The 27,554-nt window shown below is 38.1% G+C and overlaps 3 protein-coding genes across 4 annotated transcripts; 1 reads left to right on the forward strand and 2 right to left on the reverse strand.

The window, feature by feature from the left end:
* On the forward strand, positions 1 to 27,302 carry LOC108612368 (uncharacterized). Of its 2 annotated transcripts, none has more exons than XM_089466628.1 (7): positions 1 to 576; positions 650 to 8,665; positions 8,739 to 9,431; positions 26,063 to 26,248; positions 26,325 to 26,444; positions 26,502 to 26,764; positions 26,858 to 27,302. In XM_089466628.1, exons 4-7 carry the CDS (start codon positions 26,144 to 26,146, stop codon positions 27,003 to 27,005), a joined length of 636 nt encoding a protein of 211 aa, XP_089322754.1. In that variant the 5' UTR covers positions 1 to 576; positions 650 to 8,665; positions 8,739 to 9,431; positions 26,063 to 26,143; the 3' UTR covers positions 27,006 to 27,302. The 2 variants fall into 2 exon arrangements, with proteins under 2 accessions (XP_089322754.1, XP_089322753.1); XM_089466627.1 differs by having other exon boundaries at positions 26,074 to 26,248.
* LOC108612366 (uncharacterized) lies at positions 22,129 to 23,173 on the reverse strand. The gene is made up of 3 exons (XM_018005244.2): positions 23,016 to 23,173; positions 22,556 to 22,959; positions 22,129 to 22,467 (listed from the first exon to the last, which is right to left on the reverse strand). Exons 1-3 carry the CDS (start codon positions 23,169 to 23,171, stop codon positions 22,287 to 22,289), a joined length of 741 nt encoding a protein of 246 aa, XP_017860733.1. The 5' UTR covers positions 23,172 to 23,173; the 3' UTR covers positions 22,129 to 22,286.
* Positions 23,717 to 24,806, reverse strand: LOC108612367 (uncharacterized). The gene is made up of 3 exons (XM_018005245.2): positions 24,467 to 24,806; positions 23,985 to 24,406; positions 23,717 to 23,918 (listed from the first exon to the last, which is right to left on the reverse strand). Exons 1-3 carry the CDS (start codon positions 24,635 to 24,637, stop codon positions 23,747 to 23,749), a joined length of 765 nt encoding a protein of 254 aa, XP_017860734.1. The 5' UTR covers positions 24,638 to 24,806; the 3' UTR covers positions 23,717 to 23,746.
* Positions 27,303 to 27,554: the final 252 nt, after the last annotated feature.

The raw sequence follows: 27,554 nt of genomic DNA on the forward strand, positions 1-27,554 counted from the left end.
AGCTGACTGTGGATTCTGTAATGGTTGCGAATCTCTAAGATTGCAAATTGCAGCGCATATCGTTTGCGACAACATTGTCGCCTGCGCTGCAATGCAATGCACGAGAGAGACAGAGAGCGGAGCTTTAGCGATCGAGCTTTCGCTAAGCTTACGCTAAGCTTACGCTGTGCTCGCTCGTCGGAGACAGTGGGAGAAATACGCTCACTAGCATCCCGCTGTCCGAAGCTTCGCTGAGAGCGAAACGCCGAAACTAAGAACACTGGAATGTGGGCGTATAAAAAGCGGCCACATTGCCAGCTCCATCTTTTTCCGGCCCACATTTTCAAGAAGATACCCTCAGCGTGGAGTTCTATCCAGCTAAAATTTTTGTTAATAATTATATATATATCTATCTTTATATATATATTTAACAAAAAGAAACATACACAAAAGATTATTTCCCTCCATAAAACATTGAAATTTTCTGAATTTGGCCCACCGTGACCAGCTGAGCTGGTCAGTCATTGACTTTGGTGCGCGCAGCCGCACGCATTTTTATTCGTGGGAAACAACAAGTGTGCAAGCAGGCAAAAAAAGGTATTTCGATCAAAATTAATATAAATTAAAACTTAGTTTACAGAAACTAAGTCGGTTTTTTTATATTTTGCAGCCTATATTATAACCCTAACCTCTCGGCCAGCAGAAGGCCACATGCACATATGCGCTGTGCAGAGGTTAGGGCTATATATTAAAGTAGCCCCCGAAAAAAAAAAAAAAGATTAGCCACCGAAGAAAAAAAGAGCCCCCGAAAAATAGCACCCGAAATAAAATGTATAGCAGATCGCAGAACGGCGAGGGATTATTGACGACATATTAGTGAAAAAAAAAAAATATATATATATATATAAACTAAAAATTACAAATAATTATCTGTGCGGTTTAAAAAGAAACAAAAATTAGAGAAAGATATGTATATATATTTGCACGTGTGCGCAATGTGTATGTGAAGAAAAAAAACATAAAAAAAAAAAAAGCTTCAAAGACAAATTTGATCAAAGTGAACGTGCTGCATAAAACTGCAAGTACACGAAAAAGAAAAGAACTTTAAATGCTTAGTGGTTAAATAAATTCTTGATTTAATAGACAATAATGAATATTATACATATATAGAATTATATATATATATATAATATATATAAAAAAAAAAGAAAAAAAAAAAAAAAAAAAAAAAAAAAAACGAAAAGCATGATACTATTAATAATAATTCATTAAAATAATACACAATAGTACACACATCCTCCATATAGCAGCAGCAGCAGTCACCAAAAGAAAGGCCTTTCAGCGGTGGACATACAACAAAAAGAACTGTGAGTGCTAAATTAACCCTTGTCTTCCCCTCCCTATCATGTCCCCAAAATGTATAACGAAATAAAACTAAATAAATAAATAAAGAAAAAAAATAGAAAAAAAAAGGAAAAAAAATTTTGAATAAAGAATGAAATACAAACTATGAAATAAAAACTATGAAATAAAAGCTATGAATTAAAACTAAATTTTTAAATTAATATGTACTAACGAATACTCCCAAATGTCTAAAATATGATTTAAACATTTTTTAATATTTTATTGTAATATTATATTATTATATTATTATGTTATTATTACTATATTGTTAACCTTTTTATTCATTTGTAATTTTTTCATATTATGTAGTTTTTTTTATTTTATTATACACTCAAACTACATACCAAACACATGCACATACATATATATAAATTAAAGAACATGAAGCGACAGTAATTAAGAGTAAATGAAAATGTAATAGTCTAGTTAGAGTAATTTAAAGAATAAATGTATCTTTTAGAATTTTTTTTGAGTTTCCTTGATGGATTAATATGGTAGGCTAGGAGCATAGCGTTGGCCTAGAAGAGAGAGAGAGTCGAGGCAATCTTTATTAGGGGATCTTCATAAACAAGTTAAAGCTGAAGATCATGGTTGGGTTTGGGTAAAGACAGCGAGCAGCCAACACCACCTCGGCTTCCGCGTCTTTCTAACTGTCCGTGTTTGTTTCGTTTTTTCTTGTTGTCCGAATGTTTGTGTTGCATAGGAATCCTAAAAATTTTAAAGTTTGTGTGTATTGGTGACGGTTTGGCAAGACCCACCCCACCGCCGACAGAGCTAAGGGAACCAGAGGATTCCGCCCGCCATTACCCGATCCACGTCTTGTGTATGTTGATGTATGTTGATGTATGTATGTATGTATGTATGTATACATGTATGTGAATAGCTATATGTGTATATATGTATATATGTATATATGTAAACATGCGAATGCACGAAGATCGCTTTCATATTCGAGTACGCTCGTTGCATAAATTTTATGGCGCCCAACGGGGGGCCTGAAATTCGAAGAGAGAAGTTAACGCCCGCTGCATTCATACATAAGAACGATACATTACATAAATTTTATGGCGCCCAACGTGGGGCACTGTGAGTTGTTACGCTTTCAGTGAACCGAATATACGTGGGGCACTGTGAGTTGATACGCTTTCAGTGAACCGAATTTTTGTGAGGCACTGTGAGTTGATACGCTTTCAGTGAACCGAAATTGTTTGTGAGGCACTGTGAGTTGATACACTTTCAGTGAACCAAAATTTTCTTGTATGACCACTTCCTCTATATGGAGTAGTAGTTATACAAAACACCCCTTTTGTGAGAATATTAGTTGTCTCAGTAGCCTGTATTGCTGAAATAGACTTAGACTTGGTTGGTCTAGCTATCGCAACAGTGACTGCTGAGAGGAAGAGATTTGTTTTCATAGGTACTACGAAGCTGCTGGATTCAAGCCTGGATCGCAGCCCGAGACACCTTGAAGAATCTTTCAACTTTAAATGAATTAAAGCATCGCTGCTTTGGAAAAGAACATCTTCCCTCACAATTGTAGCTCGTTTTTGTTTGCTGTGGATGAAGCCACAATTCAATCTAGTTCTAGAAAAACTTCTCTAAATAATTCCAGAATATTGTGTATTCGGCTAGGATACCAATACTGATTATCCCTGGAGGGTATTCTTTACTTAAATGAAGAATGGTAGAAGCCTTAAGCAATGCTAGTTGTGTGTTGATAAGTTGTTGTCGTTGCGTCTTTAAGTGTACTATTGTCTGGAACTCGGAGATATGCTGCCTGTGCATTCCCTTGCCGAATAGTATAGTTTTTGATGGTAGCGATAATAAATTTGTAAATACCTGCTAGATTTAGTTTCAATAGCCCAAAAGAAATAATTCGGAACAGTTAGAACTAATAAGAATGCCTCGATTTTCTCTCTCTATGCCATTTATAGTCAAGCTTAACAACACTTTTTAGTAATTATGCCAGTTATAAATACACCGCCGCACGTCGCATCTGTAGGTAGTACAGAAAATAAATGCGCACTATGTGCGACAGAAATGGATGATACATATCCTTGCTATTTGTTAGCGTGTCAGCACATTTTTCATAAAAACTGCGTAGAAGCGTGGTTAACAGAAAATACCGTCTGTTATACTTGCCAGACACCAATAGATAAGCAGCAAATGAAGCTAGTAGTAGGCAATTGCTCACCCTCTCGGAGGCACGAGACAGCTCCGCCACCAGCTCCAGTAACTCGTCGAGTTACAACCAGAAATCTTGCCAGAACTTTAGCACTAGCAGAGGCCAACAATACAGCTAATGTACAAGAAGCTGCTTTGTTGAATGCTAGTGGCGCACAGTCATCAGCTTTAGATGCGAGTCAAAGCCCGAGTCAGGCTGAAGCTGCGCGACCCAGAACTACTAGGGGACGACCCAGAGCAACTCGACCATTCCGTGGTGCGAATCCTCAAAGATCGCAGCAACCGGACTACAATGTTATACAGAACATGATTGAAGAAACAGTCACTAGGGTCATGTCCTCGTTGTCCATAAACAATCGCCCTTCGCCAACCGAACCACTGCCGGTAGCGAACAGTCGTGAGTCCCCATCAATAGGCGCTTGCTCCTTGAATAGTCGAAGGATCGTTGACATTATGCAAAAGTGGGGAGTTCAATTTGATGGTTCATCAGATGGATTAGGGGTTAATGAATTTATCTATCGCGTTAAATCGTTAACAGATGAGACCTTAGATAGTGATTTCACAGGCATGTGCAAGAATATGCATGTGTTATTTACTGGAAAGGCTCGATCATGGTATTGGAGATACCACAAACAAGTTGATCATATTATTTGGTCTGACCTCTGTGCATCCCTTCGTCAACAGTACGATGATTATCGGTCAAGCTTTATGAAGATGGAGATGATCAGAGCTCGAAAGCAAAAACCAGGAGAGTCGTTTTCAACTTTTTATGAATCTGTAGCCTCTCTTATAGATAAATCTTCACTCAAGGTAGCAGAAGAAGAATTAATGGAAATTTTAAAGAATAACTTACTCCCTGAAATACGCGAGAAGCTATTATATCAGCCAGTTCACTCGGTAGGACACTTACGCCGTTTAGTTCAAATGAGCGAAAACTTAGCGTATGAGACTAGCTGTCGTTTTAATCAGGCAAAGCCAGTAGTACAGCGCAGACAAGTTTATGCTGTCGAAGAAATAGCTGATGATGTAGAAGGCGATTCACTAGATGCAGAGCTTGCAGCTATACGCGCCTCTCATCAAAAACTTCGTTGCTGGAATTGCGAAGAAATAGGCCATATCTGGGAAAACTGTCTATCTGAACGTCGCATTTTCTGCTACGGTTGTGGACAGCCCAATGTATATAAGCCTCAGTGCAAAGTCTGCCTACAGAGACAGTCGGAAAACCGGCAGAAGGCATCCGTCAACAGCAGGATGCCCACGAAAATGTAGAACCCAAAAGCACAGATACAGATACACCCGAGTTGCAAAACTTGCACTCGAATACGTCTGCAATTCGTTTTCGTCCCTACGAAGAACGCTTACAAAATTATGTAGAAGTTCGAAATCGAATATTTCAAGATAACCCGCCTGCTATTAGCAAGCGAACTCAAAGATTAAAGACATATTATACAGAGGTAAAGAAAAACCGGAATTTGCAAATATCTACGATTTTCAATAATGGAACCGACCTTCGTAGCTATGCTGAAGTTTCGTTCTTAAATTATACAGAACTTGGTCTGTTAGATACGGGAGCAAATATTAGTTGTATAGGTTCGAAATTAGCAACACAAGATTTTTCGAAGTTGTCAGAGTTTAAGCCTATAAAATCGAAAGCAAAAACAGCCGGAGGAGAAAGTCAAACCATTATTGGATATTTAGACGTAGAACTGACATATAACTCTGTCACCAAGCCAATGACATTATATATTATTCCCAGCATAAAGCAGAATCTCATTTTAGGACATGATTTCTGGAAATGCTTTCGCCTTGCACCAAACATTATTAACGCTATAGAGATAGCTGATACAAGCAAGCATGATTCCCACGAACAATCATATCCTTTAACGAAGACAGAGATTCAACAACTAGAGCTAGTGAAAGGATTATTTCCAAATGCGTCACATAGTTTGGGGCGTACAACACTTATAGAGCACCACATAGATATTGGAGACGCAAAGCCAGCTGTAGAAAAGCTGTTATATCAAGAAATTGATCGAATGCTTCAGTTGGATGTGATTGAACCTTCTGTTAGCCCTTGGAGTTCACCTATGCGCCTCGTAGTAAAACCTAATAAAGTTCGCTTATGTTTAGATGCTCGCAGACTCAATGATGCTACTAAAAAGGACGCGTACCCCTTGCCCAGCATTGATGGAATATTTTCGCGATTACCTAAAGCTAATCTTATTTCGAAATTAGATTTGAAGGATGCTTTTTGACAAATTAAACTCACTGAGGAGTCTAAGCATTTGACTGCATTCACAGTCCCAGGCCGCCCTTTATACCAGTTTAAAGTTATGCCCTTTGGTTTATGCAATGCCCCCTCCACAATGTGTCGTTTAATGGACCAGCTTATTCCACCAGACCTGAGGCATTGTGTGTTTGGATACCTGGATGACCTTTGTGTCGTCTCAGAAGATTTTCCATCTCATTTATCAATTTTAGTCCGTCTAGCAGATCAATTTCGAAAAGCGAATCTAACTCTGAACATAGATAAAAGTCACTTTTGCGTTACAAGCATTAATTATTTAGGCTATGTAATTGGAAGTGGAGGTATTAGCCCAGATCAATCCAAAGTATCTTGTATAATTAATTGGCCACCGCCCAAGAACTTAAAGCAAGTTCGTGGATTTCTAGGAGTGTGTGGGTGGTACAGACGATTTATACATAACTTCGCAGATCTTACTTGCCCAATTACTGACGTACTCTCAAGAAAGTCAAAATTTGTCTGGCCTCCCGAAGCACAAATGGCTATGGATAAGTTAAAGAAAGTATTGACTACTGCTCCCATTTTAACAAATCCAGATTTTAGAAAAAAATTTTATTTACATTGCGATGCCAGCGATTTTGGTATTGGTGCCGTGCTTGTGCAACTCTCAGATACAAATGACGAAAAGCCAATCGCATTTATGTCGAAGAAATTAAATCGCTCCCAACGCAATTATAGTGTTACCGAGCGCGAGTGTCTCGCAGTGATACTCGCAATTGAGAAGTTTCGATGCTATTTAGAACTGCAAGAATTCGAAGTGGTTACCGATCATTCTAGCTTGCTTTGGCTTATGCGGCAGCAGAATATCTCTGGTAGACTAGCTCGCTGGATTTTTCGTTTACAGCAGTTTAAATTTACTTTTAGTCATCGAAAAGGTAAAGACCATGTAGTCCCAGATGCATTATCTCGATTAAGCGAAAATGAAATATTAGAACTTGATATGAACCCGATTATAGACCTCACATCAAATGCTTTTTCAGAAGATTCTTATTTAGAGCTCATAAAGAAATATTCCGAGCAAAAGTCTCGATTTCCCGATCTGAAATTGGTTGGAAACTTTTTATATGTTCGCACCGAACATGCAAATGGTCAGCAAGAACAAGAAAAACTATCTTGGAAGCTATGGGTCCCCGAGAGCCTTCGAGCAAGTGCCCTTAAACAAGCCCATAATAGTTGTACTTCAGCCCATGCCGGAATGCAAAAGACCATAGAAAAGCTACGTAGGCATCTCTTTTGGCCAGGTCTAGCAAAAGATGTGAGAGACTATATTCGTTCATGCGATACTTGTAAAGAAAGCAAAGCCCCTAATTATACATTGAAACCCCCAATGGGTGATCATATCCCTTCATATAGGCCGTTTCAAAAACTTTACATTGACCTTCTTGGACCATATCCTCGTAGTAAACAAGGTCATATAGGGTTGCTTATAGTTTTGGACCATTTTAGCAAGTACCATTGGCTATGTCCATTAAAGAAGTTCACGTCTGCAAAGATTCAAGAGTATCTGCTAAAGCACATATTTCATAGTTTTGGGGTCCCTGAAACTATCGTTAGTGATAATGGCACTCAGTTCAAGTCAAAAGAATTTAACGCCTTTTTGACGGAATTAGGCATCAAACACGTATACACCGCTCTTTACTCACCACAGAGTAATGCGGCCGAACGTGTAAACCGATCATTGCTAGCAGCGATTCGTTCATACTTGCAGAACGATCAAACTGAATGGGATGTTCATCTCACGAGCATTTCATGTGCGTTACGCTCAGGACTGCATCAATCGCTAAACTGTTCGCCATACCGAGCACTTTTTGGACTCGATATGATAACACACGGAGCGGACTATAAATTATTAAAAGATTTGCATTTGCTCCAAGAGCCAATAATCCCGATCTCTAGATTCGACAATCTGGCTCTATTGAGACACGATATTCAGATCAATATCCGTCGAGCCCATGAACGAAACGCAGGCCAATATAATCTCAGAGCTAAATCGGTTACTTTCAAAGAAGGACAAGAAGTCTTTAGAAGAAATTTTGCTTTGAGTAAATTTTCGCAAAATATTAATGCCAAACTAGGACCACAATTTCTAAAATGCCGAGTTAAGAAAAAGTTAGGAAATTGTTACTATCTGCTTGAGAACCTGCAAGGCCAAGAAGTAGGTACTTACCATGCTAAAGATATTAGAAGCTGATTCCCGCTAATATACTGTCTAACGTTGTATATTATCGGGTGGTGTAATGGTTGCGAATCTCTAAGATTGCAAATTGCAGCGCATATCGTTTGCGACAACATTGTCGCCTGCGCTGCAATGCAATGCACGAGAGAGACAGAGAGCGGAGCTTTAGCGATCGAGCTTTCGCTAAGCTTACGCTAAGCTTACGCTGTGCTCGCTCGTCGGAGACAGTGGGAGAAATACGCTCACTAGCATCCCGCTGTCCGAAGCTTCGCTGAGAGCGAAACGCCGAAACTAAGAACACTGGAATGTGGGCGTATAAAAAGCGGCCACATTGCCAGCTCCATCTTTTTCCGGCCCACATTTTCAAGAAGATACCCTCAGCGTGGAGTTCTATCCAGCTAAAATTTTTGTTAATAATTATATATATATCTATCTTTATATATATATTTAACAAAAAGAAACATACACAAAAGATTATTTCCCTCCATAAAACATTGAAATTTTCTGAATTTGGCCCACCGTGACCAGCTGAGCTGGTCAGTCATTGACTTTGGTGCGCGCAGCCGCACGCATTTTTATTCGTGGGAAACAACAAGTGTGCAAGCAGGCAAAAAAAGGTATTTCGATCAAAATTAATATAAATTAAAACTTAGTTTACAGAAACTAAGTCGGTTTTTTTATATTTTGCAGCCTATATTATAACCCTAACCTCTCGGCCAGCAGAAGGCCACATGCACATATGCGCTGTGCAGAGGTTAGGGCTATATATTAAAGTAGCCCCCGAAAAAAAAAAAAAAGATTAGCCACCGAAGAAAAAAAGAGCCCCCGAAAAATAGCACCCGAAATAAAATGTATAGCAGATCGCAGAACGGCGAGGGATTATTGACGACATATTAGTGAAAAAAAAAAAATATATATATATATATATAAACTAAAAATTACAAATAATTATCTGTGCGGTTTAAAAAGAAACAAAAATTAGAGAAAGATATGTATATATATTTGCACGTGTGCGCAATGTGTATGTGAAGAAAAAAAACATAAAAAAAAAAAAGCTTCAAAGACAAATTTGATCAAAGTGAACGTGCTGCATAAAACTGCAAGTACACGAAAAAGAAAAGAACTTTAAATGCTTAGTGGTTAAATAAATTCTTGATTTAATAGACAATAATGAATATTATACATATATAGAATTATATATATATATATAATATATATAAAAAAAAAAGAAAAAAAAAAAAAAAAAAAAAAAAAAAAACGAAAAGCACTATTAATAATAATTCATTAAAATAATACACAATAGTACACACATCCTCCATATAGCAGCAGCAGCAGTCACCAAAAGAAAGGCCTTTCAGCGGTGGACATACAACAAAAAGAACTGTGAGTGCTAAATTAACCCTTGTCTTCCCCTCCCTATCATGTCCCCAAAATGTATAACGAAATAAAACTAAATAAATAAATAAAGAAAAAAAATAGAAAAAAAAAGGAAAAAAAATTTTGAATAAAGAATGAAATACAAACTATGAAATAAAAACTATGAAATAAAAGCTATGAATTAAAACTAAATTTTTAAATTAATATGTACTAACGAATACTCCCAAATGTCTAAAATATGATTTAAACATTTTTTAATATTTTATTGTAATATTATATTATTATATTATTATGTTATTATTACTATATTGTTAACCTTTTTATTCATTTGTAATTTTTTCATATTATGTAGTTTTTTTTATTTTATTATACACTCAAACTACATACCAAACACATGCACATACATATATATAAATTAAAGAACATGAAGCGACAGTAATTAAGAGTAAATGAAAATGTAATAGTCTAGTTAGAGTAATTTAAAGAATAAATGTATCTTTTAGAATTTTTTTTGAGTTTCCTTGATGGATTAATATGGTAGGCTAGGAGCATAGCGTTGGCCTAGAAGAGAGAGAGAGTCGAGGCAATCTTTATTAGGGGATCTTCATAAACAAGTTAAAGCTGAAGATCATGGTTGGGTTTGGGTAAAGACAGCGAGCAGCCAACACCACCTCGGCTTCCGCGTCTTTCTAACTGTCCGTGTTTGTTTCGTTTTTTCTTGTTGTCCGAATGTTTGTGTTGCATAGGAATCCTAAAAATTTTAAAGTTTGTGTGTATTGGTGACGGTTTGGCAAGACCCACCCCACCGCCGACAGAGCTAAGGGAACCAGAGGATTCCGCCCGCCATTACCCGATCCACGTCTTGTGTATGTTGATGTATGTTGATGTATGTATGTATGTATGTATGTATACATGTATGTGAATAGCTATATGTGTATATATGTATATATGTATATATGTAAACATGCGAATGCACGAAGATCGCTTTCATATTCGAGTACGCTCGTTGCATAAATTTTATGGCGCCCAACGGGGGGCCTGAAATTCGAAGAGAGAAGTTAACGCCCGCTGCATTCATACATAAGAACGATACATTACAATTCGTTGCCAACAAATTTATTTGTTGAAGCCCCTGCGATAATTAATTAGTCTTGTGGTTTAGGTTTGATAGCGTAATGGTATATTTTCTTAAATAGATATGAATTGTACAAGTCACTTATGCAAATGTATGTGGCTCGCTGGTTCGCTTAGCGACGCACACCTACTGAGCGCTCGTTCAACGCACTCCGGCTGGGAGAGTGTTGTGCTAAACACGCTAGCTCACCGTAAGGATTTGAGAAACGCCAGGATCTGGATCTGTAAACTCTGGCGGTTCGCCAGCTATGCAGATCTCTCCTACTAACTCGCTCACTCACAGCACGACACTAGCTTCGTTCACTCACAAGCACTTCTCTTACGCACGGCTACGTGAACTCACCCAGGTGTGCAGGCCTCGCTTAAGTTGCTGATATGCACCGATGTCCTGATCGGCGCCTGCTGCTGATCTGCAAGGATTCCCACTGGATGTCCTTGCTGTTCCCTCGATGTCCTTGCTGTTCCCTCGATGTCCTGGGAGTCCCGATTTACCACTCGCGTTGACTTTTACTTGACTTTCTTCACGCACTTTCACTATATAGCTTCTCACCGGTATATTCTCGATTTCTCTTTTGAACCCCGTATGGAGCTGCTGGTGGCCTTTTATACCCCAGCCACAGGCCCTGCTTCGTGTGGTAACGGGGCCTGTTCGGCTCTGGAGCGGGGCCTTCCTGCTGCTCGTGCCCATAAAACGGTAAAGTGGCGTGATCTGGGTGACGCCACTTTCCCGCCAAATTGCGTGGCAGCCTCCCAATGGCCAAAGTACCGTTGTTGCCATGCGAGTGAAAACGTCCACTGCTCTCACCCGGCCCGAACGGCACCTCGGCTAACGGTCATCGATGATCGTCATGTGTGCGACGCGAACCCATTGCTGAATCTGTAGGAGCGAAAGAGCCCGCCTCTAACAGGACTTTGACCCCCTTTCCAGTGCGAGGGTCGCTCCTACAGTATTCGCGTCGCTGTGTGGAGCAACATGTATATGCACGTATATGCATATAAACGCACAGCAAATACATACGTTTATATACATTAATACGTGCATACCTATATTGCTCCTCACAATATATATATATATTATTGTCTTCTATTAAAAATCTAAGCTATATTGAATAAATTTATGCTAAATCTAAAAGTAAATTTTAATAATAAACTGCCTTGGCTATTAGCAACATAATAATACCTGAATAATTCTCACTTCTGAAAAGCAAATAGCGTGGTATATTTCCACCAAGAACAACAGAATATAAAAGCCTCTTTATTCAAGTAGAAGAGAACATTTTATAGCGTGTTCTTCGCGAGCTGTTAAGCTGCTAAAAATTTGTAAAAACAATTTATAGACTTAAGAACTGTGTTAATATTCATAAAGACAGTGTTGGGACTACTGTTCCGCCAGGTCGTTCGAGGGCTACGTTTTTATGGCCCCGGCCTAAGCCAAATGGAAATCGTTGTCTATGAGGCACGAAATCAATAACAATTTTTCACAACTTTCAAGAAAAACTTCTTCACACCCAACTACAACAACAACAACAACACGAATATCAACCATGAACAAGCGACTGCCTTTTATAATGTCACACAAAGGAGTCTTAAATGATATTTATGCTGGCATTTATGTGGAAACCACAAAAAATGCCATGAAGCTAGAGAATCAGAAGAAAGCCGATAGGCTCAACATGCGTGTAAATAAATGCGAATACACTATGGAGTCTCCCTGGGCTAAGCCTTTCGAGTGACGCGTAAATTAAATAATTTCTTTGTCCGCTGCAAATTTACAAATTTACATAAGATACAAAAATTCTGAGCTCCGTCTCGTCAGCGGGAAGCCTTTAGCTGCGCCCTTTGATTACCATATAGAAAGAGAAATAGCAGGAACCGCAGACTGTGTGACGCGACCTATTGAACTGACGTTCAGCTCAGCTCCGCTCGGCTCAGCTGCAGCTCGAAGGTAATTTAAATTTCATTGGACTCCACTTGGGCTGGCCCGAGGTCCCGAAAATACTTAAGTGAATGCTAATGGCAATCGCAGCCCAAGCCAAATGGCACCTGCCCCTGGGCAAATGCAGGACAATGCATGTGCATTTCAAATGGGTTCGCTTTTTCGGCTCCTGCACTCACTTTGATTTCCAATTAAATGTTAATGCCAAGTCCAGGCGCAACTCTTTGGGGTCTGGGTGTTTACCTTAAGTCTCTGGTTGTTCAGACAATAAGACGACGCTCTGAACCGGAGCGGAAATGTGACGACCATTTAAATGCTAAGCAGCGCCCTCTAGTGTTCGCTCGCATAAATTAAACTTAAATGTGCACTAGACGATTTCCGGCGCCCATATAGATAACACACTCTCTTGTCTCGTGTGTCGGTCACTCAAATAGATTTGATTTTCTCCCATTTTCTATTTCGGATCTTAAGTCAAATGCTGTGTTTTCTATATTGAAATGTTTTGTTTGTTTATTTTTATGACAAAATATTTGTTAAGCTGAATTTCTATTTTCGAGTTGATGTGATTTTCTGATGCATAATATATTGAAAAATAATAATTGCATTTTGATTATTATATATTTTAATTTCTTAGTATAGTCAAATATAATATAAATGTTTCTTTTTTTTAAATATTTTTTTATAAGAATAAATTAGGTATTTACTTACATTTTTTTATATAGAAAAAAAAATAATAAAAAAATAAAAACAAATAATAATAGTAATAGCTATAAGAGCTAGTACTGCTCTGACTTGGCCAACAGTAAATCGCATCTCGTATTCCGTTCTCTCAGCCAAGCTTCCCTGCCCATCTCCATAATTGTTCTATGCAAACAGCATTAAAGCTGGCTTGGCTTGATGAGCAGCTATTTGGATATGCGTAATGTGCTGCTCGCATATCCATTGCCGGCTCAACTCCACAGCCTGAAGCCTGTTGATTTTCCAGAGAATGGTTGACATTTATCGAGAAGACCCAGCTGCTTGGACTCTCATAGCGAGAGTACAGAGGAGAATGCAAACAACTCGGTAGTTCCAAAACAAAAGTTGGCTTAAATTAATGCCCAGAGCCGGGCTATCAGCTGCCTGTCGCCGTGTGACACATCAAAATAATCCCGACAGCTTAATTATGTACGGTTTAATGTGCGGCTCATTGCCAGGAACAAACAATGGCCAAACGGCTGGCACATCCTTTGCTACACTTTGTGTTTTGTACATGAGAGACACTTATTCCCTCTCCCTCTCTCTGTGCGTGTGTGTGTGTGAAAGGATTTATGCAAAAATATAAGGCTGCCACCCGCACCGCACCGCACTCGGGATAACCGGGCAGAGCATCCAAAATATGCAGGCGACGCGGTTTTTATGAATTTTTTCCATAACGCCTCGCTGAGTGGTTTAAGCGGCGGTCCGTCGGCATGTGAATTTCGAGGTAATTATTTGCAAACAAACCAAAAAAAAAAAAAGAGGAAACGAAAAAATTGTAGAGAAAATACAGAAAAAAGCCGTCAGCACATGGCAATAATTTTCCGGCTGGACTTCAACTTTTTAATGAGAAAAAATATGAGAGAGTGAGGGTGAAATGAAATAACATGGAATAAAAAAACCCAGAGAGATATGCTGAAGAGAAATGTAAATAATTCTTATCACTTAAATGAAAGGCAACTGTCAAATATCACACCCCAGTTGGAACCGCAGCGAAACGGGTGTGGAAACTAACACCTCGGGCGTTTGTGCAAACGTCTCTTATCTGTTGCTGTTGCCCAGCCCAGGATCCAGCCCTGTTCCAGCATCATCAATCAGTGTGTGTAGGAGCAGGATGTTGCTTATCATATAATATATATATATATATTCGAGTTTAAATATTTAAATATATATCATCAAGACGCACCGCAGCCTTGAAAGCGAAAGCGCGACGCGCGACATGGGTTTAGAACCGTCTGTTGTTTTCCTGTCTGCCCACTCGTTGTAGGTGTTGTACAAATGTTTGTCGGAGATTTTCGTTTCTTCTCTTGTCTTCCACTGTTTTGGTTAGTTGAGCTATGACAAACATTACAAGTTTTCCACTGCAGCGATTCGGGCTAATCCCAGGCGATAATTTTCCCGCGAGACGCGAGTGAAATAATAATAGCCTGACATTGACATTGCGCAGCCAGCGATAAGTTTCAAGTAACACATGCCGGTAATGATTCCGCCTGATGCTGATGAATGTGCGGAGTGAGCAACTTTAACAGGCACGCGTGATATATACATATGTATGTGTGTATGTAGATGCCCCTGAAATTGTGGGTTAGCAGTAAGTGAGCCCCAGAGGGTGTGGCTGCAGCTTCAGCTAGTATCATATCAGATAAGCATATTACATCACTGGGGATTGTGGGTGTTTCCGACATGGAATCAGGCTTAAGAGTCAGCTGAATGCTTGAGGTGCAGCGAGCAGCGATGTGCCATGTAAGACACTAATGAAAAGTCAATGAGAAGTAAGAGATAATCATTTAAAAAGAAAAACAATTCAACAATAACCATTGAAAGTATTAAAAATAAAATAAATAAAAGTAAATAAATAAATTAAAATTAAAAAAAAAAGGTATTCAACAATGCCAATATACCTATTGAAAGTATTAAAAAATTAATAAATAGATTTAAATAAAAAAAAAAAATGATAAAGTAAATATATCCATTGAAATTATTAATAAATAAATTTAAAAAAAAAATTAGCTAATAATAATAATTTAATTAAATTAAAAGAAAAATAATTTAACAATAAAAATATTTATATATTTGAAAGTATTTCAAAATAAATACTTAAAATACTTTTAAAAATATAATAAAAAGATAATATTATATTTTATATATATTTATATATATATATGCATTAATGGAATCTATGACACCAACAGCTATTGGAATATATTTAGTATATTTATATATACTTTTTTATATATTTTATTAAAACTTCTTTACTTCTGTAAATTTTTATGATTTTACTTTGTAATATATTTTAGATAGATTGTATTATTTTGTATAATTTTTTTGTTTTATAAGATTTTAATTACCATGCAACATGCATGCTAGCTTATTTTCAGCTGCCGTCCAGCTTTCTTCCAGCTAACTACTGTCGTCCTCTAGTCTCTTTTCCATTTGTTTCTAGCTTTTAGGCTACTTCTAGCCAACTTATTGTAAACACATTTGATGCTTATTTTTAATTCCTGTTCGTAAGCTCAAAATCTTATGTATTTATCATTTATTTTTTCTTATTTGCACTATATAAATTCCGTTTCCAGAACTTACCATAGGAGGTCCCATTCTCTAAACAAATTTTCATCTAACTTCATTCCATGCAATCATTTTTTATTAAAACATCTTTGACAGGCTCGACAATGTGTTCCCATCGTTCCACCCTTAACACATTTCTTATAAATAGATGTCGTTGTTTTTATATCCGTCTACACCCTCGACATTAATATGAACATAATTTATAAGAAATCTGTTAAAGTCTTATTAACGCGATGCTCTCGCTGCAACTGTAGCGCCGCCATCTGGCATCAGCTGCTTAACAAATTGAGATCTCTCGCCGCTCCTCTGCAGTGGTAGTGGTAGTAGTTCTAGCTGTTGGGCTGCATATGCTTGCAGATGAGTTGGCACCTTCTCGTAAACCGCATCGCGACAGGAACATAAATAAACTAAATGAAAAGCGCAGCGAATGTGGCGCAGCTGTGGCCATTGGCGAGGGCAGTCGAGCAATTTGCAATGCCCAGGGCTACGCCCCCTTCTAGACTCGCTGTTGAATTTTATTGCACAATCAGGGAGCAAGTGTTGCACTGCCGGCGCCTCAAATATGAAGGGCACACTGTCAATGCCACTCCCACTTCTCACACACACACGAATGGATGTCTATAAGCCCGCACCACAAATCGAATTGGAATCGGTATGATCGCCCACCTTTTCCCAAAAATGTGCGGCACTTCACACCCGGTCCACAAATAGTCAAGAGTTTGCTCAAAGATCAGACGAATCAAGGGAATGACTGTGCCTAATGCGCCAGCACTTGAGCCCTGTTTGCTCAAGTTCCAGCTGATGATGACTCTACGCTCTACGCTCTGCGCCTTGCCCTTCCTTGTCTGGCTGCTCGCAACAGATATAAATTAAGAATTTTAATGCGGAGAAAAAACAAAGGGACCTGAAACTTCATGCTTAATCAAAATGTGTTGTAGGCTCGTCGCGGCGATCCTTTTGAACTGCCGGCAGCCACTGTAATATTTAAACCAGATCAGTTCCATGCCGCCGCCGACGTCGTCGTAGCTGGGAAATAGCCATTGAATGAGGCCTGGAACCAGTTTGTTCTAGGGAAATATACCACAGCTTTGCTAATGAAAGGCAAACGAATGAAATTTTAACGAGCCCACATAAGCCAGAGGATTTAGGCATGCATTCGTCTACCTCTCTTTGACTTGCCTGCGCCGAGGATCTCAGGATCTAAGAACCTAAGCACCGCAGCACCCAGGACCTCCTGGGTTGTTTGTCCCTAAAAGGTGATAACGCCGCCGTTTTGTATGCCCATCCTTTCTTTTTTCTTTTCTTTCAGCATATACCGAATTTACAATTTATGTCGATTATTAACATCCTTTTAGCGAATGCCTCTGAGAGTCTTCTTTACGCTTCAACTCTGTTCACGCCTTATAGAATGGGTTTGCAATTTCCAAAGAGTGCAGCGACAGTAGCTGACAGTAGTTGAGCAAATCCTCTTAGAAAGTGCGTGAAAGCCCATGTGAAACCCATTTCCGGCTTTACTAACTGGGAATTTTATAGACTTTAATCTTTATAGTAAAAAAAAAAATTGAGATTTGCTGCTTGCTCAATTGGAAGGAAACTGCATAGCTATGGGCAGTTGCTACGTATTATATTTATGTATTATATATTGTATGGTATATTATTATTAATGTATTTGCGCTATAAAGAATTTTTCGACTAAAAAATATACAAAAAAATTAAAATAAAATAAAATTAAATAAATAAATAAAAATGAAAAAATTAAAAAATAAAATATAATAATAATATTAATAATATTAATATGAATAATAAATAAATAAAATCATAATACCATTAATACTAACAATATAGCAACCAATAATTGGAATATTCCCTCAAACAAACTGTATAATATAGATTAAGAGCTATAATATATAAGAACTATATATCATTCCATAATAAATCATTCAAAATATGTAAATTATGCAAAGCTAGCCCCAGAGAATCTTTAAAACCCCAAAGACCTTCCAGCAAATAAAAAGTTCTGAAAAATTAAAAACCTAAAAAGACATATTCAAGCTGAGTGAATGTGAAAAGTCAAAGCAATAAGTTGAATATATATATGTATGTTTGTATGTGTGTGTGCGTATGTGTGTGTGTGCTAGTCAAATAGAGATGAATATGAATGAAGAGCGAGGGCAGCCAAAGAAAGGCGTAGACAAATGTTTGCGTGTGCTTAGAAAATGCGCTGAAGTATGCGCAGCCAGGTAACTGAATGCCAATGACAAATTTATGTATAAACTTTAGCGCTAAAGTGCCACTAACTAACCCATGCAAACACACACACACATACATACACACACACGTACACACACATACAATGTCGAGTGCAATGGCACGACGAAGCGCCTGGGCGTGTGCTTTATGAATAGAGCATACAAAGTGCAATTCTATGAATAGAGAGGATGCCCCCAGAGAGTGTGTGAGAGAGAGGGAGAATGAGAGATAGAGAGAGAGAGAGAGAGAGACGAGATGTGTTGAGCTTGCCTCAGGCTCGCCTGAGCACTTACAATAAGCACTCCCGCGTTGATTATTATTAAAGGCGTCCATTTCAAAAGAGCGGAGGCGCCTCCGACGACAATGTCAATGTGCTGGGGCTCTGCTATGCTCCGCTCTGCTCGGCTCTGCTCTGCTCGGCTGTGGCGCGCAGCTTTTAATGATTTATTTGAGAAAATTTACACGTGAGCGCCAGCTCAAAAACAAACAGAAGATGAATGGAACCCGTACACACACACACACACACACACACACACACACACACACACACACACACACATGTGTGTAGGTATTCATGAATATGGAGCTGAGGCACGGGCTGAGATGGGAGCATTTTTCGGATAGAAGAGATACAGTGAGCTACAAAAGCGGCTGCCTGTATTAAGTTGCCAGACCATGAAATTCTTTGGCACGTACGTAGCGCCAATTTTGCATAGCTTTTTTGCATAAACAAAAGAACAGGTGAGAAGCATGTGAGACGCATACACACACACACACAGCTGCCCACATATACATATATGTATATATATATATATCCATGTCTGCGTATTATTTCAGTTACAATTCGCGCTTTCTCATATTCTTTTAACGATTTATCATGCGAAAATTGTCTGCTCGCCACTTTGCATATAGATGTATGTATGTATGTGTGTATATATGTATGCATGCGCAACGTGGGCTATTATTATTTAACTGCTCGCCTTTCTTTCTGGCACTTCCTATTGTTATTTTCGGTGGCTCCGGGCACTACGTAAATTTAGTCACGTTGTTTAAATACGGTAATAATAAAGTGCAGCACAAAATTATGCAAAAATATCATCAGATTTCGCGGCCCTATGATGACAATGGGCATACGTCAGGTGAGTGTTGAGGAGGGGAGGGGATGGGGAGCGGCAGGTGTTTCCCACTGATGCGCTGCACTGATACAACTTAATCAGCGAGACGTTAAGTGTGCATATGTATGTGTATATTATACGCAATTAATTATGCCATATCGGCAAGTGAACATCTTTGAATTCGAATTAGCATGAAAACAAACATCTCGATAAGCTGCGTAATTTAATGACTGCAATCAAAAGTTCCAATGGGAAAATGAGTTTGATGAACCGTTAAAGATAAAGATCTATAAATGCTGCAGTAAAACAAAACACAAACACAAGTAGGCACAGGTTGAATATATATACATCCGTGCGATATTTTATGGCTTAATGTTAATTATAAAGTTCTGAACATATTTCCAGATATTTCCTACGATAGCTAATGACTTAATCAAGATTAATGCAAGGCGAAGCATCAGCTCTAAAGTTATTCATGAAATATGCTCAGTTTCACATTAATTTGTAATGAAACCTTAAGACTTGGCCTCATTTGATTGTCGGCCTGGCCGCATAATTAGTACATGAGCAGAGAGTCGGAGAAGCCATAACTAACGTGTCGAGTGCATAAACTAGTGCAGATAATTTGTATGTAGAACGAATGGATGGCTGGCAGTACTGCCTCGTCTCAAGACCCGACCTCGACCTACAGCTATTTGTTACATTTTCAGCTCTGGCCCACAAAAATTATTGCCAAAAGAGCAAACAAAAGCCCAGCAACTGGCAGCCGGCAACTGGCAACGAGACGGGCACCTACTTTCGCCAGCAGGCAAATAAAAGGTGTTACCAAAAATAGCCATGCACCCATATAAAGCAGGCACTGAGCAGACAGCAAAAAGTTCCACTTGGTCCCCCTCAGGAAAAACTCGCATATAAGGTCATAAAATAGTTGTCGCAACCTGGCGGGATAAGCATCTGACTGTGCCACAGACTCTATTCCTGTGGCAGAGCCACTCACACACACACACACACACACACACACACTGATTACTTCGTTAAGTTGCATGCTGCTACAAATTGTTTCCAAAGAAAGGCAATGGAAATAAAAATTATTGCCCCAAAACAAACTGGCAAGGGTTAAAGGTAATCACAACAACATGAAACTTGTGAAAGGTGCTTGGATTGTGGAAACTATTAAGCTACACTAAATAAATAAAAAATACAAAAGTGGGAGAGATGAAGAACAAAAACAAGCAGAGCAACAAAATCTGGCTGTGATTATCTCCAGAGTAGTTTCTAGTTTATGGCGGATCCTACGAACCGTCAACTGCAGCCACATTCATTGGCCTGGGCTGGGGCATGGCGCATGGAGTGGGAGCAGGGCCGACTCCTGTCAAATATGCAGCTCTTATCATATGTTGTCATCATTCGAAATGATGCACAAGTGTACCACAGAAACTAACAAATTAAAAGCCACTCGCTGGGAACTTCATTAGAGAAAGTCACAGACGATGACCCGCAGATCCCAAGACCCCAAAGCCAGAGGCAGCCCAAGACTCTCAATGCCAGCCTCACTCAGTGTCTTTGTCTACTAATTTCTTTAGACTCTCTCGCTCTCTCTCTCTCTCTCTTTCTCTCTCTCTCTCTCTCTCTTGTCTTTTCTTTAGTAGCTCTGTTGTTTTCTGTGTTTTGTCAAAGCTAATTAGTTCGTAGCAGACAACAATGCAACGCAGTGACGAATATATGATTGCCCTTCGAGCCACTCACTGGCCCAACATCGACTGCATTTCAAGTGTGAAAAGCATATTTTGGTCTTTGGTAGGCAAAGTTTTCTATAGAGTTTTTTCGGGCCAAGTCATTATGGCATTGGCATTAGCATAATGTGCGTATTATGCGTATTAATTACGGCGCCGACATTTGCATTTAAACGCCTATTTGCTGCAGAGAAGCTAAGCAACAATCGGCCGGACAATCGGCCGGTGGTGGGTCTTAAGACCCAGTAGCTAATGCCAGGCCGTGAGCCCAGCTATAATTATTAAATTAATAGACAATGCGTTTGCCCCGCTGCAAGATGCGTACATTGTGATAGGTGGAAAAGCGACCACCCGAGCGTAGAGCGTAGAGAAAGAGCTGCAGATCTAGCTGCCAGATGGATATGGAGTCGACATAAAACCATAAATAGAAAACAAAAAGAGTTATTATGTACGAATTTGCATAAATTTCACGCTTGACACTGAACTCAGGCAGGCAGAGGGGCAGACGGGCAGGCGAGCAGAGGGACAGACGGCAGGAAGAAATTGTTAGAATGCTACGAATCTTGTTTTCTCAGGCATCTTTTGATGTCTTGTAAATATTAAAAGTCTCAAGTACTAATTTCTTAATCACTGTTAGCCCTTCAATGTGGGTGTCCCAAAGAGGGAAGTCTTTCGTCTTGGATACTATTAAGAATCTGAATTGGTATACACAAGAATGTTAAATAATTTATTCTAGAAATCTGTATAATGATTTTTAATGCTTAAATAATTTAGGGTACAAAATGTTTTACGAAGTTTGTTATTACTTTTTCTCAGTCAATAATTAATTAAGGAATCTAAATTAAAAAAAAAAAAAAAAAAACAAAACAAAAATTATATTGCTTATAAATTAGATTTTCGAACCGGAAAAAAATATTAATACATATATTTCCTGCAATTTATTTTTATTAAGTTAAGTCAATTAATTGCTATGATTAATAATATGTTAAATTGTGTAATTCTTTATTAATATGGTTTTCTATCCGTCAAAATTTAAAAAATAAATAAATACTTCATTAATTTAATAAATAAATAAATAAATAAATAAATTAATAAATTAATAATGAAATGAGTAAATAAATAAATAAATTAAAAAATAAATAAATATATATAAAAAAATAAATAAAAAATAAATAAATACACAATTTAACACATTATCAATCACAGCAATTAATTGATATATTGCAAGTTTATAAAAAATTAAGCAAGCTTACTAAGCTTATCTACTTTAATAGCTTAACATTGTAAAATTAACATGATTTACATATATTTACTACAAAAATACAATCTCAATCATTTCTCAATATATACATACATATACTTATTAAATATAAATTTTCCACAGTATTCAGCCCAACATCTTCAGAAATTCACTGCCCAAATGATGCACATCCGAGAAGTGTGCCAATAGGGACTTTGCACAATTAGCATAGACTTGATCACAATTGGCGCCCGCATGTCCGAAACGCTCCGCCTGTAGATAATCGTTATCTGTATGCTCCGACAGCGCATCCATTGAGCTGGAAGGACTTCAAACACACAGAGTTAATCAAAGCAGAGCCAAACCTCATTCGCTTCTCCCTCTCTATCTCTCTCTCTCACTCTCTGTCTACTTACGTTAGCAATATGTGCAGCAGCTCGCCCAGCAGCCCGTTGCGCTCATCAAACGGCGCGGCAGAGCTCTCACAGATGCTCTTCAAGACGCACTGCCGTCCATTGAGATTCATGCGTATTGCCATAGTCTCGAAACTTTTGTAGATGGCCCAGCGATAGCCGCTCAGAGCATGTGAGGTCTCCTCCATGAGGTTTGGGGGTATGCCCAGCTCCTGGTCGGTTTTCTGCATCGTCTGCTGGAAGAGGGTGGCATTATCCGAGAGCTGTCGCTCGGTTATGCCGTGCACATCCTTCACGCGCAATTGCTTGGCTCGATTGGGCAAATAATACTGCGCCTTGAACACATATCCCGTGGTAATTGACTCAATATTCAGATCATCCACTGGTATGCCAAAGCCCGCTATGAACTGCCGAGTAAATTGATTAGCAATCTGATGACTCGGCTCAACTGCTGCTTACCGACCTTAAGTCTGGCTGGATGGGAGCTGGGATAGATGAGGGGCAGCCAGCGCGCCTTGCGCACCAGCAAATCGCTTTCATCGTGCAGCTCAGAGGAGAAGTTCTGATTGTAAGCAGCAGCCACAGTCAAACAAAACAATATCAAATGCAAAAGGATCATTATTATCTATAAAGATAGCCCCAGAAATTCAGTCCGCACAGTTTCAGCTTTGACACTCGACTAGAATCAATGGAAAAGAAAGTAACTTACTTTCTATTCCATCGAAAACAAGTGACGAAAAGGAAAACGAAAGTGCCAAATGATAGTGGAAAGAAATTGCCACAAAAACAAATCAAGTTTCGTTGAAGCTTTGCAACACTAGACACAATATTTTGGACACCAGTGTGTGCTCATTTCAGTTACATATATAAGTATATGAATGTGTGAGTTTTCCTATCTATCGTGTTCTATTAATTAGCGCCTAAACAGACTCAAAAGATTTCATAAAGTACACTGAGCGAAAATACTGGGTTCTGTAATATGTGAAGCCTTCTTTTTTTTTTGTCTAGAATTTGTAATGAATTTCTTAGGAAGTCTATTAGTCTATTTTAGACTGCTAAGCTATAAATACAAAATTATGTTAATTGAATTAATACTCATATATGATATAGCATATCATATATGATATATCATATATGTCTTATGATCTATGCAAATGTGAACGTCCCTTGCTCTCACTTTAATGGTTTTATTGTCTAAAATATGAAACTATCTAGATTATCACGCAGCTCGCTAAAGTGTTGCAACAAGCTGCGTTGGCACTCCTTAAAGACTCGATCGCATCCAGCGCCCGACTGGCCCACCTTCTCGGCGTAGTAATACTCATTATCCGCATGCTCTGACAACTTATCCACCGAGGCCGAGGGCCTGTAAATAAACGGAGGCGTGAGCCCATATCACAGACCACATCAATCCAAAGCTCTCTCTACTTACGTTAGCAATATGTGGAGCAGCTCTGCTAGAAGTCCATTGCTGAAGTGAAATGGCTCCTCGGCCACCTCGCAAATGCTTTTCAGCACGCAAATCCGTCCCTGGTAGCCCAGCTTTTTGGCCAGTCCTTCCAGGCCCTTATATACCGTCCAGCGATAACTGCTGAGCACTTTGTTAGTTCTGGAGAAGAGCTTCTTGGTGCTCTTGCCCAGGTCATCGACGCCGGCCAGAAAGTTCTCTAGCATGGGTCGATGTCGACGTGCGCCCACCGAGCCCAGCGTGGGCACCTGATTAATGGGCAAGGCGGTGGGCGTACGCAGCGCATCCGGCGTTTCGGGCAGCCAGTACTCCGCCTTCAGCACATAGCCCGTTGTAACGGCCTCATATTCGAGATCCTCCAGCGGTATACCGATGCCGCCAATGAACTAATGGCAAATGGGCTCCATTTAATTGCACCTTCATCACGTTTTCAGCTCTCAACTCACCTGAATACGCGTGGGCGATGTTGCTGGGAAAATCAGCCACGGTATGGGCGATCTTTTACTACGCTCGTTGCTCGATAAACTGCCATTAGTGGCAGTCTCACCTGAGCAGAAATTACTCAGTATAAACACACACAAACAAGTGCCCACGTTCAGCAATACTCTCGTTTTCATTATGCTTTATTTTATTTATATATCTATATATGTTTATATTTTAATTAAAAATCTTCAGGCAAGACGCACGTTGTTAATGCTTTGCCTAGCAGCGCGTTACTGATTCCCACAGCTTATCAAAAATAAATAAATAAAAGAACAAAGATATTAAAATTCTAGCTAAGGCATTTATTAATGATACAAACCTAATAGAAGTGACTGACTTGGAGATGCCCTATAAAAGCATTGAAATGCGAAACAACTTACATATATGAAAAGTAAATTCTTAACTTGAAATGAATTTTATAAAGAAATATTTATAGATTTTTTATTTAAAAAAATTGTATTCATTATGAACTCCGACTAAAAAAAATATCAAAATATATTTGGCACTTCTACAAGGTATTTCAGTCGACATACTATATATGCAAAGAATAAGTTCTACTTTCTTGCTGCAACTTTATGGGCAAAGAGAAATGCTACAAATTCTATTAATTAGCGCCAACCAATTGACGCTTTTCACTCTGCTGGGACTGGGCTGCTGCTGCTGCATGGCCAAGTTATTCGGCCAACTCAGGCAGAAGCTGTGAAAACTTGCATATTCCAGTTAGAGCTGAGTTCTTTGCATTTCTTGCCTGACTATTGAGTTATACCGAAAATTCATTCATAATTTAAAGACTAGACAGCGAATTTTGAGTGAGAATTTCATGAATTAAACTGGCGTATTTGAGTGGATTTTTTTTTTAATGCTAAATGAGATTTTTCTAAAAAACGAATGTTAGTAGAACACACTTTTTAATTGCTAAAAATTTTAGATTAATATTAATCCCATTTATATAATTTAAACATTTTTTAATATTGAATTTATTTCAGATAAACTGAATGTTTCGTATTAATTTTCATAATAAAAATTGTTGTTTTTTATATATATATTTAATTATTCTATTTATTTATTCTATTTTTTATTATTTATTAAATATTTTATATATATATATATATTTTTTTTTTTAATTTTAAATTTTAGTATACCGATTTTATGTTGATTATGATATATATATATAGGTATTTTACTTATATTTTTATAAAAATATAGCTGCTGAAGTATACATTATAAAAATAAAAAATAAATAAAAATTTTATATTTTAATAATTTGATTTAAAAATTGTTTTACATAAATAAATATTTTTATATATTTTATATTTTTACTTTACTGTTTTCTTTTTTTTTTATGTAGCTTAAAAATTAGTTATTTATTATTTAAATATTTATAAAAGTTCCGTTAATGGTATTTTTTTAATATTCATATAAATTTCATTCAATTGAATTTTACTCATTTTTACAATTTTTGAGAATAATTATTCCAGTCAGCTTTCTCGCTTTTTCTTAAAATAAAATTTAAAAACTATACCCTATAATTTTCTGTTGCCATATCTAACCCATTTAAGCTGTTCTTTAGAACATTTTTGCAACATCTATGCCAGCTGCAACTGGAAACTGCAAACAGTTCACTTAGCGCATTCAACGAGATGAGTTCTAAGCTTCGCAACCTCCCAGTGGGAATCATTCTAATTTTGCTGTCTATTCGGCAAGTTCAAGCACTGTTTTTCTTTCCACGCGGTGCCTCCATAGGTGTAAGCAAAGTTGAATTCAATAGGGAAAAAAAAGCCAAAACCTAATTACAAAATAAAAACTTCATTCATCATTCAGTTATTAGCTGCTGTGGCAATTCCATTGGATCTGACGTATCGCAATGTTTATATGGCCTTCAATTTTGAGTCGAACTACGGCCTGCCGTCGAATAATTCGTACAATGAGTGGATCGATAGGGTAAGTGAGCAGTGCTTGAATTCCCGCTGGGCTGCCATAATGCTTTTTAACTTAAAGTGGGATCTGGACGAGGGTTTCCTCGGCATCGGCAGCGATGTAACGCCCATAGATGGACGCACTGGCGATAACCTGGAGAAACGTTCGATTGCGGCACCGCCCCGGTTTACACGTCACGACTTCTACAGAGCGATTGTTAACTATTTGGGTCAGTATGGCTACAATGGCAGCGCCTGTTTGCTGCGCACCATCTGCGAGGTGAGCGCCGCGCCGCTGGATGCCCACAACGGCCTATTGGGCAGCATATTCAAAATTCTATTCATGTAAGTTTTGGAGGGGGGAACTACTATGGAGTGACCCCAGCCATCGCTCGGACACAATTCCAGATCTAATTAGTGGCCTCACGCCTTTCACAGGCCAACAACTAGCGCCGCCGAGCAGCGACTCCAGCACGTGGACAGCCTCTATGCGGCCTCAGAGCACGGCACGCGCAATCTAAACTGTGCTGATTACGTGGCTGGCTGTGCACACAGTATGCTGGACATGATAAGCGTTATGCTCTAAATCTGTAGAGTGTGTTCCCATATGCACTCAGAGAATGCAAAAATTGCCAAACTGCACTGAATTTGGTTGACTTAGTGACAATATATTTAAGCAGAGTGGCTTAAGAGATGTTTTTATGCAAAAATAAAATATTTATCCCGCAACCAGTTATTGGCTACAAAATAAAAACATTTGTTAAGATATTAAATTGAATAATAAATAAAAATTAATTTATATATGTAAACTATGCTACTATTGATTTATAAATTATAGCTGTAAAAAAATATTATATTACAAAAATAAAATGAGCTAAAAAATATGAATTAAAAAAAATATATATATAATATTATATAATCAAATAAAAACATTTTAATTAAATATATATTTTCTATAATTAATTTACTAAATAATACATATACACTTGTACAATATATCCATATTGATAGCGTATATATAATTATTCCTTATAATTATAAAATTGAAATATTTATATTATATTATAAATATTTTTGTAATAAATTAAATAAGTTTGTAAGGAATAAAATAAATAATATAATATAATAATATAAA

Source organism: Drosophila arizonae, chromosome 4, assembly GCF_054131065.1.
Source record: "Drosophila arizonae isolate 15081-1271.41 chromosome 4, UAZ_ARI_1.0, whole genome shotgun sequence".
Taxonomy (NCBI): Eukaryota; Metazoa; Arthropoda; class Insecta; order Diptera; family Drosophilidae; genus Drosophila; species Drosophila arizonae.

Coding starts and splice junctions, on each gene's coding strand:
- LOC108612367 (XM_018005245.2), bottom strand. CDS start 24,637: ATGAAAACGAGAGTATTGCTGAACGTGGGCACTTGTTTGTGTGTGTTT. Junction 24,407..24,466: donor CATCGCCCACGCGTATTCAG/GTGAGTTGAGAG, acceptor ATTTGCCATTAG/TTCATTGGCGGCATCGGTAT. Junction 23,919..23,984: donor CTGCTCCACATATTGCTAAC/GTAAGTAGAGAG, acceptor GTTTATTTACAG/GCCCTCGGCCTCGGTGGATA.
- LOC108612366 (XM_018005244.2), bottom strand. CDS start 23,171: ATGATCCTTTTGCATTTGATATTGTTTTGTTTGACTGTGGCTGCTGCT. Junction 22,960..23,015: donor CCCATCCAGCCAGACTTAAG/GTCGGTAAGCAG, acceptor TTTACTCGGCAG/TTCATAGCGGGCTTTGGCAT. Junction 22,468..22,555: donor CTGCTGCACATATTGCTAAC/GTAAGTAGACAG, acceptor GTGTGTTTGAAG/TCCTTCCAGCTCAATGGATG.
- LOC108612368 (XM_089466628.1), top strand. CDS start 26,144: ATGAGTTCTAAGCTTCGCAACCTCCCAGTGGGAATCATTCTAATTTTG. Junction 26,249..26,324: donor CACGCGGTGCCTCCATAGGT/GTAAGCAAAGTT, acceptor TTCATCATTCAG/TTATTAGCTGCTGTGGCAAT. Junction 26,445..26,501: donor ACAATGAGTGGATCGATAGG/GTAAGTGAGCAG, acceptor TTTAACTTAAAG/TGGGATCTGGACGAGGGTTT.